The following is a 15221-nucleotide window of genomic DNA, read 5'->3' as shown; positions in this document are numbered from 1 at the left end:
TAATTCAAAGTTTCTGGCAGTTTCAAGAAACAATAGTTACAATCAATATATACCGACAACAAAGAGCTACATAGACGTCATTTGAAGTGATAATTTTGAGGTTTTCTAATTTGTTGCTTTTTTCACATGTTACGACAAGTTGTTCTTCATTAGTCTGGATTAAAAAAAAAAAATCATAAATCTTGAGCCACTGGTTTTATTATAATATTATATTTTTTTAAAAATAACTCTTAATTTGTATAAATTAAGAGTTACATCATCGATGTTGCATTTTAAAAATAAATGTATAAACATCTATACATGAGAATCTTCAAATATATAATACTGTTTACCATGAAATTTACATTTTGTATCTAAAATTTGTTTTTTATTATAATTGATATCGCTTTTCCATTTAATGTTATAGATGTAGACGAATGATCATTGGTGAAGTATACTCAATTTATATGTGGGAAGTAGCTCGAATCTTACATCTACCTCGATGATAAATTCAATGGAATTAATCTAACAAAGCTCATGAATATAAAACAAAAAAAGAAAAGAAGGAATCTTACTTCATTGTTCATACAAAAGCAATTAATTAAGTAAAAAGAGGGAGATAGGATCAAAACAATTATCATCATAAGATCTCATAAAGAACAACTGTAATTTTAATGCAAAATCTTATTAAACTAATTAATAATATCAGGTGATGACAAGCCGAAACAACAAGTACAAAAACAAGATGATTGTTATAGCGACATGATGTGAAATCTCTAGCAAAAAAAATAAAAAAACTTTGGATTTAACAATTATTTTGTTGTTACATGTTGTTATGCAAATTAATTTAAGAGAAAGTAATAATAATTTAAAAATTAAAAATTAACTCTCTTAAATCTACTGTTTAAAAGTATGTCTGCATAAAAAAATAAAAAATAAAAGCGCCTGCACTGAAGAATGACTATACAAAAAATGAGAGATAAAACATAAGACTAGAAAAATATTTGGTTCAACTCAAATCAATTTCAGGGACTCCCAAGGCTTTCCGCACAGCTTTTGAAACATCAACAACATTGTTAGGGCAAAGAGGATGATAATCATGACTAGAATCACATCCCATTGCGGAGTCACTCTCGTCAATAATAACCTTAGCCTTAACACCATTTCCATTACCGTAGATGCTAATAGATAAAGTTCAAGCATCTGCTGCCTTTGTTGTACCACCCAGATGACAAGGCCACCACCAATTCATGATCCGAATGGTACTGCTTGTCACACTCAGACGGGGCGCCGCCATCTCTGTTTTTCTCAAAGCTAGCTGTTGGGTGTTAATGTTGCCTTTGTGTGTCCTGTCACCTGGGGCGAGCATTTGTAAATGCTGTAAAGCAGGCCTTGTTTGCAGCAATCTGAGTCATTTTCTTGATTGCATTGCCCTGTTGGAGGCTTTTTCCCGCTCATCTTGCTGCTGGCCATGCATGTCCCAGCTTCAACACTAATACTAGTACTCAATGTAACTAGAAAAATAATGCATACAAGAAGTAAAGCACTAGCACAAAATTGCCGCGTCATCTTCGACCTGGATCTCTTAATATATTTTTCTTGGTTGTAGTTTGTAGGTCAATTTTGGAGTGAAAAACTGGAATTAGTGAAACGATATTTATAGGGATATATTGACCAAAGCCGACAATTTTGAGGCCTTTGGAATTTGGAAAGCATCGAGTAGAGAGTAGAGACATGATGAAGGCAAACTAATGCCAGCCTACGTACAGAAAAGCTTTGATTACAGTTTGTGCCAAGTAGGTTTTACTACCTGAAAATTATAAAAATGAGACTATTCCTTTTAGGATGCAACAATGCTAAGAATCAGTAACAGGGACAAATTAAGTTTGTTCATTTGTATTAAACAAGTCTTGACCAAAAATCCTCTGTGAAACAACTGATATATACCCTTCAGGTTTATGTTACAATTTACAAATGATGGTCAACATATATAGCTGTAAGTATAATTCGGTCAATATATACGACAAGAACACTAGAACAATGATACAATAGAATTATTTTAGGAACTTGTATGCTCTAGCAGTCAAATAACCGTGATTGTTCTCACCATAAACAATCTCGAAAAGAAAACAAAAGGTGAGATTAGGATCCAAAATTTGTCAGCAATTCATCGGGCCGTAGCAGTTATGTTAACAGAGCACCAGTAGTCAGGAGGTACCAGTCAAAGAAGTCATGTAAAGACTACAGTAGATTGAAAACTCGTAGCAAAAATTAGGCAATTTGGTTTGATACTGGTTATGTGTATCCACTTAAAGTATGCTCTGCATCAAGCATTTAATGATAAGAGAACGAAGAGTTTTTGGTTGAAAATTTTTCTTCTCCTTGTAGCCATTCTCTTTTTAACAAATTCTTTCAAACATTGAAGCTCAAAAATGTCGTCCAAGCGGCAATATAAGAGGAAAAGGGGCTCCATCTGGGCAACGCAACACAGAGAATGACTCAGATTGTTGTCTAAAAGGGAAGCTCTACACAACGTACAAATGTTCACCGCCAGTGTCCAGCCATACCAAAGCCTACTTGACTCTCAACAGCTTTGAAGCAGGCAGAGATGGCGGTGTCCCCTCAGAAGGTGACAGCTGGCATCACTCTGATGGCACTTCAGTTGTTGATGAATGCGACTCAACAACGGGATGTGATAAAGATCATAGTTATCAACCTCCTTGTGCTAACAGCGTTGGTGCCTCCCAAGGTTGAACGAAAAGCACTGGGTATCCCTCTTAGTCAATGGGTGGCCTTAATATTACACGGACTGCTGCTTAGTTTATATATCGTGTATTTCACATTCTCATTTATTCTGTAGCCATCATGGAACCTGTATCTATTTTATCCTCAGTAAAATTGATCATTGTTCTGATGAATCAAGAATGGACATGAACCACAAGATGTATGGTCGTTGAAATCATGAGCACTACAAATTTAAGCGAAATTTGGCATTAAGCTACAATAGAGCTGCATTATCTGTCTGGACTGAATTATGTGAGAATTGTTAACCCAAAATCAACTGGTTCTTCTCTGTCATCGAACTTCAGAAAATCAGTGGAGTGGCCTTGAAACAACGAAATATATGTACATTGCTTTTGAAACTAATGAAAGAAACTTGTCAACCACGCATTAAATCAATGTCAACGTGAGCATTGCGCATCATATCCATTTGCCGAGAACCAGCCCATACGCCACCTACTGAAGAGGTTGGAGTGAGATTTTGACTCGATGGAGCAGTAGTTGGAGTAACTGGGTTTTCGACCGACTGATGTTCTGAGTCTCTAACGCCTTCTGAAGCTTCCCCCTTCTTATTTTTCATCTTTGGACCTCCCCACAAGAAACTCCCCACAATTACCTGCAGCATCCATTATTCATCTCAGCCTATGAAGGAAAGGATGCAATCGCCGATACCTCACAAGAATAGCCCATTTATTAAAATGACATGTCTAACTACCACAGACCAAGAAGCACAGGAGTTGAAATAGTTTAAACACCTTTCCCTTAATGGTAATTTTACCTAGAAAATCTCATTGAAATCCTAGCAGTAGATCTACATAATGGTGTCAACATGAAAATAAATAAAGTTCTAATTTAAAGAATCGGAAAATTTAAGAGGGAAGCAAAGCTTATTACGAAGACAAACACAATCTAAAAGTTACCTGAACATTGTTTGCAGCAATAAGCATTCCCCCAACTCCTCCACCGATGACACGTCCATCCGGACTAGCAAGGGAGACACTCAGACCACCAGATCGATTGCGGGAACCACCATTACCGCTGAGCAGGTAAGAGCCCGAAAGGCACAATATCTCAAAACGCCCCTATGGAAATCAGAATGCACCAATAAAGTTAGCTTCTCTTCTATGAATCATGTGAAAGATGGAAGCTTCAAAGCAAACAAGTTGTATCTAAATACAAAAACAAGTTAACACTCATAAAGAGGTTGAAGTTTGAAAAACATACGAATAACAGAACCATTACTACTGTGTATGTTCATGTGTTGGTTGCACTATTATGCAAGTCGTTACTCGTTGGGGAGGAAAAATATTAACATGGGACTAATGAACCAAGATCTCAACATTCAGCCGTATACTTCCAGAAATGGGCACTGGAGAGATTCCAGAAGCAAATTAGTTAAAACTTAACAAGATCATTGTCATTTTCTTTAATCAAATAATTCTGAATTTGAGGTAAATGAACATTAAGGACATTAATAGTTAACTCCAAAGACACAAAGACTCAACTCAAATATCATACTGCAGTCGCAAGCTTAAGACCTGAGAAGCTAAATGTCCAAGCTTATGTTCAGACACCTCAATGTTAGTGCCGATATCAAAGAACAATTACTTTTAAACTAAAAGCAGGCAATCTTCTCCAGAAATTATCAAGCATCATCTGCAGGTAAAACTGGCAAGGAAAAAAATTGAAAAAACAAATTCAAGCACTCAGACCTCGTATGTAACAGAGCCACCAGAAGATGACGGCTGACGAAGAGTTGCAGTAGAGATGGCACCATTGGCCGACAAGACACATATTGCTCTTGGGCCTTGTTGTGAAAATGACAATAATTTCATCGCAATGTCCTACATGAAATATTAAGCAGTTTCAAGACACAGTAATTTCTTCCAAAAATCACATAACCTGCCAAAAGATATAGTAACGGATTGAAAAACGTTGCCTCAAAAAACTAGAGACAAGGAAAAAAAAAAAATTCTTTGAAAGTATTCCAACAACTTTAATAAGAGAAATAGAACTGTAATATTTTAAGCACATTTAAGCTCTTCTCAATTAAAGAAATGGCAGTTCAGTGAACCAAATGATAATGCAGAGAATAATCATCTCGTACAAGGTGTGAAAGGATGCGAAAAGCACATCAAACCAGGCCTTGTTATTTTATTTTTCCAATTCCTATGTATTGCATCCAAATTCTAAGCCTTGGGTCTCTATGGAAGGATAGAGCCTGAATAAAAAGTAAAATCAAAATGACACAAGGCCAAGAGCACATACTAATCTTTCTTGATTGGAGTTTATTTAAGTGTATTTTTATCAGTTTTCTGCAAGTAGAAAATAGATCAGAATCGAGAAGCAAACATATTGTTGACATCCAGCCTAGGTACTGTATCTTGGCCACCAAGGCGTGTCAAAAGAGGGTCTTTGTTCCCAGTATTATACAGTAAGAAATTAAGAAAAAGTGACATACTTCCCCTACTGCAACAGTGATGACATGTGGAGTAAATCCCATCCCAGCTGAACCAGAGAGCGATTCACCTAGCAAAACAATTTAAAATCAGCAAAATCATCGAAACAAATTATAATCCTATGCACAAACATAACACCCAACCTTGCTCCAAAAGGCAGAGTAATTCTCTCATTGATGGGGCTGCTCATAATTAGAATTTAAGTAGCTAAAGAAATCAAATAACAAGCTTGTGAAGGTTTAATTGCAGTAAAATAATGCTTTGGTATACATCCGTGGATAATATATTTTAGCAACAAATCTAATAAATATGATTTTTGCTGGTGGCTTCATACAGTATGATGAAGAAGGTCATAAACCTGAGAATTTTGGTTCTTGTGGATGCTATTATTGTTTCTTAACAGAGATTTTAGAAGCAAACAATTAACTAGGGATTTCAAGAAGTTTCACTTTATATGCCCTGCATTTTCCAGCAAGAAAACAATCTCAAAACTAGTACATCAATCCCCTCCCCCCCCCCCCCCAAAAAAAAAGACACCCACTCTTGTTCCTTTCTGACTAAATCTCCCATAAACAGCTGTCTGCCAACAAACGATTTTTCACTTCTGAGGTTTTCGAAGTCAAGACAGATACATTTGAATCCCAACATATTGAACTTTCAAACATCAGGGACAAATAGCAAGTTTAAAACTTAACCATACCTTAAATGTACACTGTTATAAATTCAATATACATGACAAAAATAAGAAGACAAATTATTTGTTTCATCCATTCTCTGTCATTTAAATGTTGATGCATTATCTTTACCAAATAGAATAATATCTTTACCAAAACTATAAATGGCTTGTGATATTCTTTAACTAGACCAATGGGAAAATTATAAGGCATCTTTTATATTGTCAAATTAACCTGTTTTCCCTCTTCACTGGATTGCTTAATTGCTAGTTTATCAGTCCTTATCTGAGGTGAATCAGAATCTGGCTCAAACAGGTTAACGAGCTATAAGTCCTACATTCATCACAGTCAGTGTGACCTCAGCAGAAACAAAATATGCCAAGAATTCTTACCAAGAGAAGATACTTGTTGTTTCCTTCCAGTTCCTGGTGGCCGTCCTCTTCCTCGCTTCTGAGTTGGTGATATGGTCCCTGGATGAGTAGACACGGAGGGAGACAATGCCAATGACACGGATCCATCAGGCCCATATTTCCGGGGCCTTCCTCTCTTCCGTTTAACAGGCTCGCTTTGTGGCATTGAAGCAGATGCAGTAACATTGACACCATGAGGAGAAATTGCACTTGAAGGGTCTACAGATAATGTTGATCCAATAGTAGAGCCTCCGATATTTGATTGAAACTGTAGACTTGGATTAGATAGTGGATGAATGCCTGGAGATCCATGAAGACTAGGCTGTGTTCCCGACCCAGAACCAGTCATTCCTCGTTGCATATAGAAAGAAGCTGACCCAGGTAACGCCAGACCATCCCTTCGATCCATGCATTTACTTTGAAAAACCTAAACTTAAATTACTCTGAATCAACTCACACACAATTAATTGCAAAACTAAGGTACTTCTTTACTGGCTCCAGTGTTCAAAATAAGAAAAATACTTCAAAAATTGAAGAAGTCAGAACAATGAAAATTCTATTGGACTTCAAATTTGTGACCAACGAAAACAAGGCTTACCACAGAGGGTATGAATCTTAGATTCTTAAAACCAACATGAAAAAGGGTCACATGCAAGACATGCATGACATTACAAATAATTATGATCCAACACCGCCAATGTTCACACATGTAAAAAACTCAATGTGATACCACTCCGGACAAGAAAGCTCAAAGCAGGCACATTACTTTGACAAAGAAACAGAACAGAACCCATAAGAATGCAGTCAAAGTTATACGTGAAATCGCTAGAATCAAGAAGGAAAGCAAACCCAGATTCAAAGCCTCTTCAAAGTTCCAAACAAGAAAGAACTAAACAACCCAAAGGAAAAGGAAGCAAAACATGATTAGATAACAGAAAATAAGAAAAGATCCCTGAACATTAACAAAGAAAGAGAGGAAAAGAATTCAAATCTAAAGCCAAGAACCTAAAAGAAAAGACAAAATGCAGGGCTATTTTACAGCTTACCAACTAGAAGAAACAAGGAAAAAGGCTTAATCTTGAAGACAAAGACCAGAAAGGTTGAAACTGGTCCACTCTCTCACCAACTCACGATAATTGATAAAGCCTTAAACACCAAGCATGTTCCTTGGCAACAAAAACCCAAGTAAACGCCATACAATAGCACAAACCCAGTTCTCACAGATAACATCAAAGAAACCCAACAACAGACAGCAAAGATAACATTTTTATTATTTATTTTTTCCTTTAAATGGTCTCTCCAAAACCAAGTGGGCAACAAGTTTAGAAAGTAAAAGATAGAGAATTTACTCACATTAGTGAAGTGAGTCAACGGTCGAACGCGTTTCCGGTCACAACTCACAAGGTAGAGAAGAGAAGGGATGAGTGGATGGAGAGGCTTAAAGGTCGAACAGTTTTAGTGGGAAAAACAAGCTGACTGACAAGTGTAAGGAGGAAGAGGAGGGGGAGGAGGTCATATTTGTGTGGAGACTGAAGAGGCAGGCAGATGCAAAGGCAAAGTATTATTGTTACTAACTACAAAAAGCGCTTTTTGAGACCAGTCCTTATCGGAAGGCAATGGCAATGGTAATGGCAATAATAATAATCTGGGTCTTTCTCAAGAGTCTTCAAAACCAATAAAGTTGTTTATCTTTATATCTACCTATTCTTCTGTTGAGTGAGTGATGATGCTTCTGCTAACGCTAGCGCTTTACTGGGTTTTGTGTGAATGGCAGATTCAGAAACAAACAAAAATTACAACAGAAGAAATCGCTTATTCTTTTGGATAACCCCCCCTTTTTTTTTTTCTTTTTTTTTTTCTGTTTCTTGTTTGGAATTAGATTTTTGGAAATTAAATTAATATTAAATGGCACACCTCTGACTGCATCTGTTTCAGCGGATACGTCATCGTTATCAATCCAAGTATCTAATGCGACGCGCTGCTCACCGACGCGTGCTATCTTTCCTCCGTTTATAAAATTAAATTAATCAAATTCTACTTTTTTTTTAAAGAAATTTGTAAAAATTAAAAAAAAAATCGATCAAGTCTGTTTCTATAGATCTAGCATAAAATAATGTTACTATACTGTAAAATATGTCTAATTATTTTATTGAAAGTTAGTAAAATGAAAATATTTAATTAATTTTCATTTGAAATAATTCAATTAATAGTGGTTCTTAGTAGGGATGGCAATGGGCACCGCCCGCAGCGGGTTTGCCATTACCAAACCCAAACCCGCACAAAATTTAAATTACCAAACCCACCCGCAACCCGCAGCAGGTTTTAATTTTTTTACAAAAACAGACCCGCAGCGGGTTTTAACAATTACCAAACCCGCAATGGTATCCGGCGGATTTTTTGCGGTTTTCCGTATTTAAAATCACAAATGTTTAATATATAAATTTATAATAATAACCTCAAATTCCATATAACATACTCAATTTTATATTTAAATAATGTAAATGAAAAATTAAAATTTCCACATCAATTCAACACAAATTCTCAAATTTAAGTACAAATTACACAAATCCATTTAAAAAACACAAACTAGTATCTAAAAATAATAATTACATTTCATATTATCATTTAAAATAAGCTCCAAGAGAAGATATTCATTTCATTCACCACCATAAGCACCCATCCAACACAATGCCTATAATAATAATTAAGATTAATATTTTCAAATACTAATTCGCAGGAAAATGCCTTTAGTTTTCTTTAGATTATGACTTTAGAATAGGATATAGGCCACATACACACATACACAACTTTGAGCCTTTGGCTATTTGGTAATTTAATTAATGACATTATTTTCTTTATACATTTTTAGATTAAAATTAAATTAAAAATATTTGAAAAAAATATTGCGGGTTTGGTGGATATCCATGCGGGTATTTACCGGATATAAGGTTAATACCAAACCCACCCGCATCTATGTGCGGGTTTTAATTTATAATACTAAACCCGCCCGCAACGGGTGGGTTTTGGCGGGTGGGTTTGGGCGGGTTTGCGGGTACAATTGCCATCCCTAGTTCTTAGGTCCGAACTTCTAGATTTTACAAATATTTGAATTTGAACTAAAATCAGAGCTTAACGATGCTGTGCAACTTTATTTTTAGTTCAAAAAGCCTTGAACCTGAGCATGATTCATATAATTAAATTAGTGGTTATCTAAGTATATAACATTTAATGCCTTAAGTACTTGCTCCAATAATTTTTAAGTAATCTTATTTGACTGATCACTTGGGTTCAAATTTTAGGGAATGTAAGAGACTAAAAAATAAATTATAACATTTAAGTTTATTTTTTAAATTATTTAACATAAGATAGAATAACATTAAAAATAATCAAATTTAGGTGGCGTTTGTTTTTTTGTATGAAATCTGAATAGACCTGAATTAGTCTGAATTATGAATAGGTTTGAATGTCTGAATCTAAATAATACGTTTGTTTTTTCGTCTGAATCTCGGAAAATAAGTATATAAGTTGTTTGTTTTTTTTAACTTAAAAAGCTGAAAATGTGTACTTTTACATTTGTATCCTTATTAAATTTGAATGTCAAATAAATAATATATTAAATACCAGAATATTTTAACATTTATAAGTAAAATTATATTCAAGTGAATACATAATTATTTTAGAATTTTAATATATAAAATACCATAAATTTCAAATTTTATCCTATATAATATAAGAAAGAAAAAACAGGGATATTTTTATGTGGGGTAAATATCTATGGGTGAGTTTTGGGATAGACATGAAAAATAAATTATAAAACAAGGATTTTTTTTTTTACATTAGCAAGTAATTGACTTAATTCAGATTTCTCCATTAAGTAAAAAGCCAAAAAAATTAGCTTATTTTATTAAGTCAAAGTTATCTAAAAAATCTCATTAAGTTATAAAAACAAACACCTCTAATTAACTTAATTAATTAAGTTAAATCACTTTAAGTCATTAAGTTAAAAAACAAACGCCACCTTAATCTGATCTTATTCTATCATATTCTATTTGACGTAGTTGAAATCAATTCATCAATACCAAAATGCGCCCTATGTATGTTATTTGATATTGTAGCATTATATGTTTCATAATACATTCTTTGTAAAATAATGGCTATAAACCAAGTTTCTGATATTTGAAAAATCCTTTTTTTTTGTAAGTATATTATGAATACTTACAATCACTGTTTATTGGAACCACACACATATTCACTTATTAATATACACAAGACACGTGTGTTCCCAATTTATAAGAAATATAAATGTATTTTTTTCATTAAAAACTTAAGTCAAACTCTCAATAATATTGAAGGTTCATGTTAGATTTGGACAATAGTATTATGATATTTCATTTTTCTTAAAAAAAATTTCAAAAAAAAAGGTAGTGAAAACAAAAAGCTTATTCACTAAAACGCCACCATTAGCTTCTTATTAGAGTGGCATGATTAGCACCCCTTCACTAATCTCATAAAACCCCTATTCTAAATGACCCATTAATCAAAATATTAAAATTACTCTTTTATTAATAACACTCATGTTAGTTCCTCAAAGTAATCCTATCCTCTTCCTCCTCCCTAAAATAATTTTAGAAAAAAAAAATCGCATGACCAATAGTAACATTGGGCTAGATCTAGACCTCAGTAAACAAAATTTTCCACAACTAGTAAACAAACTTTAAAGAATAAGCCACCATTACTAATAACCCTTTTATACCCTTTCCTCTCTAGTGAAAAGTATTAAATACCCCTTTGATTGCTAGTTTTACGTAAATATATTTTGTACCTCATTTACTTAGGTGGCTCAATTTTATTTTATTTTGTTTTGGAAAACAGTTAGTTTCTTTCTTAACCATATAGGGGCATAAAGAATTCTTATAATTTCAATTAAGCACGTAAAAATACATCGTAGCAGAGTTCGCTCTTCTTATTCTAACTTGAATTTAAGTGAGCGTCGGCGCAAAAAAGCCAGTCCACCTACGCTGACTGAGGGGCTAAAAAAATAATTGACAAGGCAGGGGAGGAGGGGACAAGCTGATAAGTTACTTTCTTTTTATTATTATTCATGGTAATAAAGTATGGTGATGAGTGGCGTGACATAACTCGCGAATGAGTCGCGTGGAGTTCATCAGCCCACTGGGTAGAGAGAGAGAGAGAGAGAGAGAGAGAGAGAGAGGTAGAAAGCTTCGTTTGAGTGTATTTTTTATTTGTTGGTTGTTACCGTGGAATGATATCATCTCCCCATGTTCGAACTTCAAAATCTAAACTGACCCCACCCGTGACCGTGAATCAATTAATTTTTGCCAACAAAACTTTTTTAGTAAAATAAAAATTAAGTCCATAAATTTAGTCACATTCATTGCAATTTAAAAGAACATATTTAATTTTTTTTTAATTTTTAATGAAGTGAAACTAGTCAAACTACAAAATTTAGTCCTTTTAAGCGTTTTTAATATGTTTTACTTTTTTTTTTTAAATTTACATATCGAAAAAAATGTGTTATTTATTATTATTTTTCCACCCATTGGTCAAAGGCCGACTTTTGGCCACTAAAAACAAATAAAAATAATATAATAGAGAGAGTACAAGATTGTTTTGGAAAGTAGGTTGATATATTTATAACATTTTGTGAATGATTACTCTTGATATTATAACTATTATTGTTGTTTACCGATAAAAGAAAATAATGATCTTGTTTGTGGCAATGCATGATATATGGGATCATCAATTCCAAAAATGGAAGTGCCTTGAACTTTGTCCTATCATGAACTTTCCCTCCTTGAGTCAGATATATATATTTTTATACTTTGATGATTTTTCTTTTCAATATTTTTAGTTGGCAATCCAATGCCGACGCACACAGTCAGGGGAGAATCCACAGAAATTAATAATATATTCATTAGATTTATTATTTCATCCCCCCCAAAGCAATCAATTATCATTAGAATGGCATCAATGATACAGTCAATATAATATATCAACTTCCTTGCAGACTCCTCGTCGCTTGAGCCTACAAAACACACACGTAGAAATATACATACATTATTAAACGATAAACAAACAAATAAATGAGTACCTTTAGTCCAGGAATGGTGGAGATCGGTCTTATCGAATCCGGTGAATGATTGATTCCTCGACGAAGTAACTCGTCGGACTGAACCTCCCTCTCCCTCCCTCTTTCTCTCTCTCTCTCTCTCGCAAGAGCAGAGAGGATTCAGCGTCGTCACATCAAGTATAGCTTCGAGGTAACGATTGGATAAATCAAATTGGGTTGAATTCAAATACGCATTCGAGACATTAGAGGCAAACGAACAGTCCCTTTGATTATTATTGTAAAGGAAAAGTCAAATTGTTGGACTGAACACATCTACGTTGATGAAATTCCATTCAGCAGACCTACAAGTGGGAAAAGGGAATAAGAAAAGGGAGAGAGAGAAGGACATTTGAGTTGAAAAGCAAAGATTATGTTGGTGGGTGGAACCGACCCTCAACCTATTTATTTCTGTTGAAGAATAAAATTGTAGGATTTGGGTGAAACTGTGTTTTCAAGAATAAAACAAGTTTTGCTTTTGACTAAGAACCTCTACTTGTTTCTTTTTAATGTCGGCACTCTAAATAACTCTGATCAAGCTGCAGAACCATGCAACATGAATGCTGCAAACGCTTCCACGTAATGCAAAGACACGTGACACCATTATCCTTTACTACAGATAGAAAGATGGTACCCAGGTCAGCCGTAGGGGAATCTCTAAACCACTCCATCAGATGCGTGGTTTTTGTTTACCCACAACAGCTCGTCCGATGACATGCCGTTCGGTGCAACTCTTACATAGCCTTTGGAAGGTTAATTCAACTTCTGGTCAAAGTTAGGATGTTCTGGCCTCCTGGCGATGAAACAGCAGTAACTGTGGACTAGTTGTTAGAATGAATAATGACAACCCAATCTGCTCAAATGAGTAACCTCTTCTTTCTCACTTCCTTTTCGCTATATACCTGCCTAATTTGATTTATTACATTTCATCTCCACATGGTCATTAATTCTATATAATTACGACCCAGCATACATATCATCTCAATCAAGCTCCAAGGTAATCTCATTAATTACAGAACCAGTAATATGATCAATTAACCATAACTCAATAATTCCAAAACTTCTGCTACGCAATCGTATGGAACTCACTATCACATGGTGTGGATCTCTTAAAAGAAAAGAATATCGCACAATAGGTTCTTCCTCCCTCCTGGACAACTGCGCATTACCCCTCTACCCTAACTGAAAAGCAGGAGCACAAGTACGCACTTCACTAATCCCCTGGATATCTAGGTAAACAATCATCAAAGACAACAACAATAAAATTCTTGATGAGACATTGAACTTAAGTCACAAAAGGATAACGCATATCACCAACTGTTAAAGATAATCAGGCAATAAAACCCTGACTATGTTTGCAAAATTCCATAGCCTGCCAGTTCTTCATTTTTGATTACCCTCACAGTCCAGTCACTTAACTGTAACCAATCAGATACTTATGTAAGCATAACAGCAGAATGTTGTTGCAGAATTTAAATTTTCCTTTCAGATTATAGATAAATATCTTCATAAGCTACTTGATAAAAATTAAATTTTAGATAGCACACAAAGAATGCAAAATATTGCAAAGCTAGTTGTTACGACATCCAAAATTTCCCAACTTTACATATAATCATTTACATAAGCAAATTGGTTAGAAACAAAAGTGCTAAGCAGGACAATAAAGTGTTAAAACATGAGATAGGAAAGTGAAGACAACAGCCTTCATGGACCAGATAAAATGTTTCGCAAGAAGAGTAGTATATTGTCAAAAAGTTGAAGATAATCCAGCTAACACAGATTAGATATTCTCAAAAGTAATCTGGCAGCAAGCAAATCTCATAAACTTTTCCCTCTAATCTACAAAATGAAAAAAAAAAAAAATTCAAGAAGCAAAGCCTATAAAGCTCAAAACTAATGCTTCAAACTTGTTAACTTATCCATGTGCACCGGAAACATTCAATAAGAAGATCAACTGTCGAGTTCCATTGCCTGGGCAGCTTTAGCTTTTGCTACTGCTGTCAATTTGGTCTTCACTTTCTTCCCCACTTGAAACCCGCTAGCACCCTTCTTCTTTTTCTTGTCTTTCCCATCAACCTAGGCACAAATACACCCAACATTAAACCAACAACATTAAAACTAAAAAAAAATTATTTTTGTTAATTTTGTGTGTGTGTGTTAAAATCTACTTAAATATCGTCCCACAAATCTTGTAATATACCATTAAACTCCTATCAATAGATCATCAAGTAATTAATCAATCTGCTAAGCCATAAAGATTACAAATCCGAAAAGCTAACTTAACTGAGACTAAAACAACTACATAGGTAAATTGAGCTAAAATTTTTAACTTTTGATCGCCAAAAAAGCAAACCCAGAAAGAAAGAAAGTAACCTTCATCTTATTTTTCTTTGCTTGGAGGTTTCTGGCTTTCTTTTCTTTCTCTTGCTTCTCTCCTAATATTCCAAAAATTGCATTAACAACAAGCAAAAACGATATTAAGAAAAAAAACACAATAAACGGATAAATAATTCAAAATGAACATACTTTGAAGCTCGAATTCATGCTGTCTTTTCCTGCGAGCTAGATCGTTTTTCTTCGACATTTATATGCTCTGTATCGGACTCCGAAATGAGGTCTCTCCCTCCTCCGTAGCGAGAGGTTGGGACTCAAACCCTAGAAATTTTATTTGAAAAGTTTCTCTTTTTATCGCTTTAACCCTGTTAGTTTTACGATTTTGTTATATTTGGACGTATCTTTTTCTTTTTGAAATTCTGCATCAGTACTAAATTGAGCCCATTTTTTAAGGCCT

The 15221-nt window shown here is 34.5% G+C and overlaps 2 protein-coding genes and 1 pseudogene across 4 annotated transcripts; all 3 read right to left on the bottom strand.

Moving 5' to 3' along the window:
- Nucleotides 1-988: 988 nt before the first annotated feature.
- LOC18049552 lies at nt 989-1548 on the bottom strand (annotated as a pseudogene).
- A 1417-nt stretch (nt 1549-2965) lies between these two features.
- LOC18049551 (AT-hook motif nuclear-localized protein 9) lies at nt 2966-8155 on the bottom strand. 3 transcript variants are annotated; one of them, XM_006445011.2, is made up of 6 exons: nt 7657-8155; nt 6286-6746; nt 5222-5289; nt 4473-4604; nt 3681-3842; nt 2966-3376 (listed from the first exon to the last, which is right to left on the bottom strand). In XM_006445011.2, the coding sequence occupies exons 2-6, from the start codon at nt 6710-6712 to the stop codon at nt 3140-3142; spliced, it is 1026 nt and encodes a 341-aa protein (XP_006445074.1). In that variant the 5' UTR covers nt 6713-6746; nt 7657-8155; the 3' UTR covers nt 2966-3139. The 3 variants fall into 3 exon arrangements, with proteins under 3 accessions (XP_006445074.1, XP_006445073.1, XP_024044548.1); XM_006445010.2 differs by having other exon boundaries at nt 6286-6730; XM_024188780.1 differs by having other exon boundaries at nt 3286-3432.
- A 5924-nt stretch (nt 8156-14079) lies between these two features.
- On the bottom strand, nt 14080-15141 carry LOC18049550. Its single transcript, XM_006445006.2, has 3 exons — nt 14957-15141; nt 14804-14865; nt 14080-14506 (listed from the first exon to the last, which is right to left on the bottom strand). Exons 1-3 carry the CDS (start codon nt 15012-15014, stop codon nt 14381-14383), a joined length of 246 nt encoding a protein of 81 aa, XP_006445069.1. The 5' UTR covers nt 15015-15141; the 3' UTR covers nt 14080-14380.
- Nucleotides 15142-15221: the final 80 nt, after the last annotated feature.

The sequence above is a fragment of the Citrus clementina genome, unplaced genomic scaffold (assembly GCF_000493195.1).
Source record: "Citrus clementina cultivar Clemenules unplaced genomic scaffold, Citrus_clementina_v1.0 scaffold_3, whole genome shotgun sequence".
Taxonomy (NCBI): Eukaryota; Viridiplantae; Streptophyta; class Magnoliopsida; order Sapindales; family Rutaceae; genus Citrus; species Citrus x clementina.
Note: the sequence above shows the minus strand (reverse complement) of the source record. Positions and strands in the feature narration are given on the sequence as shown.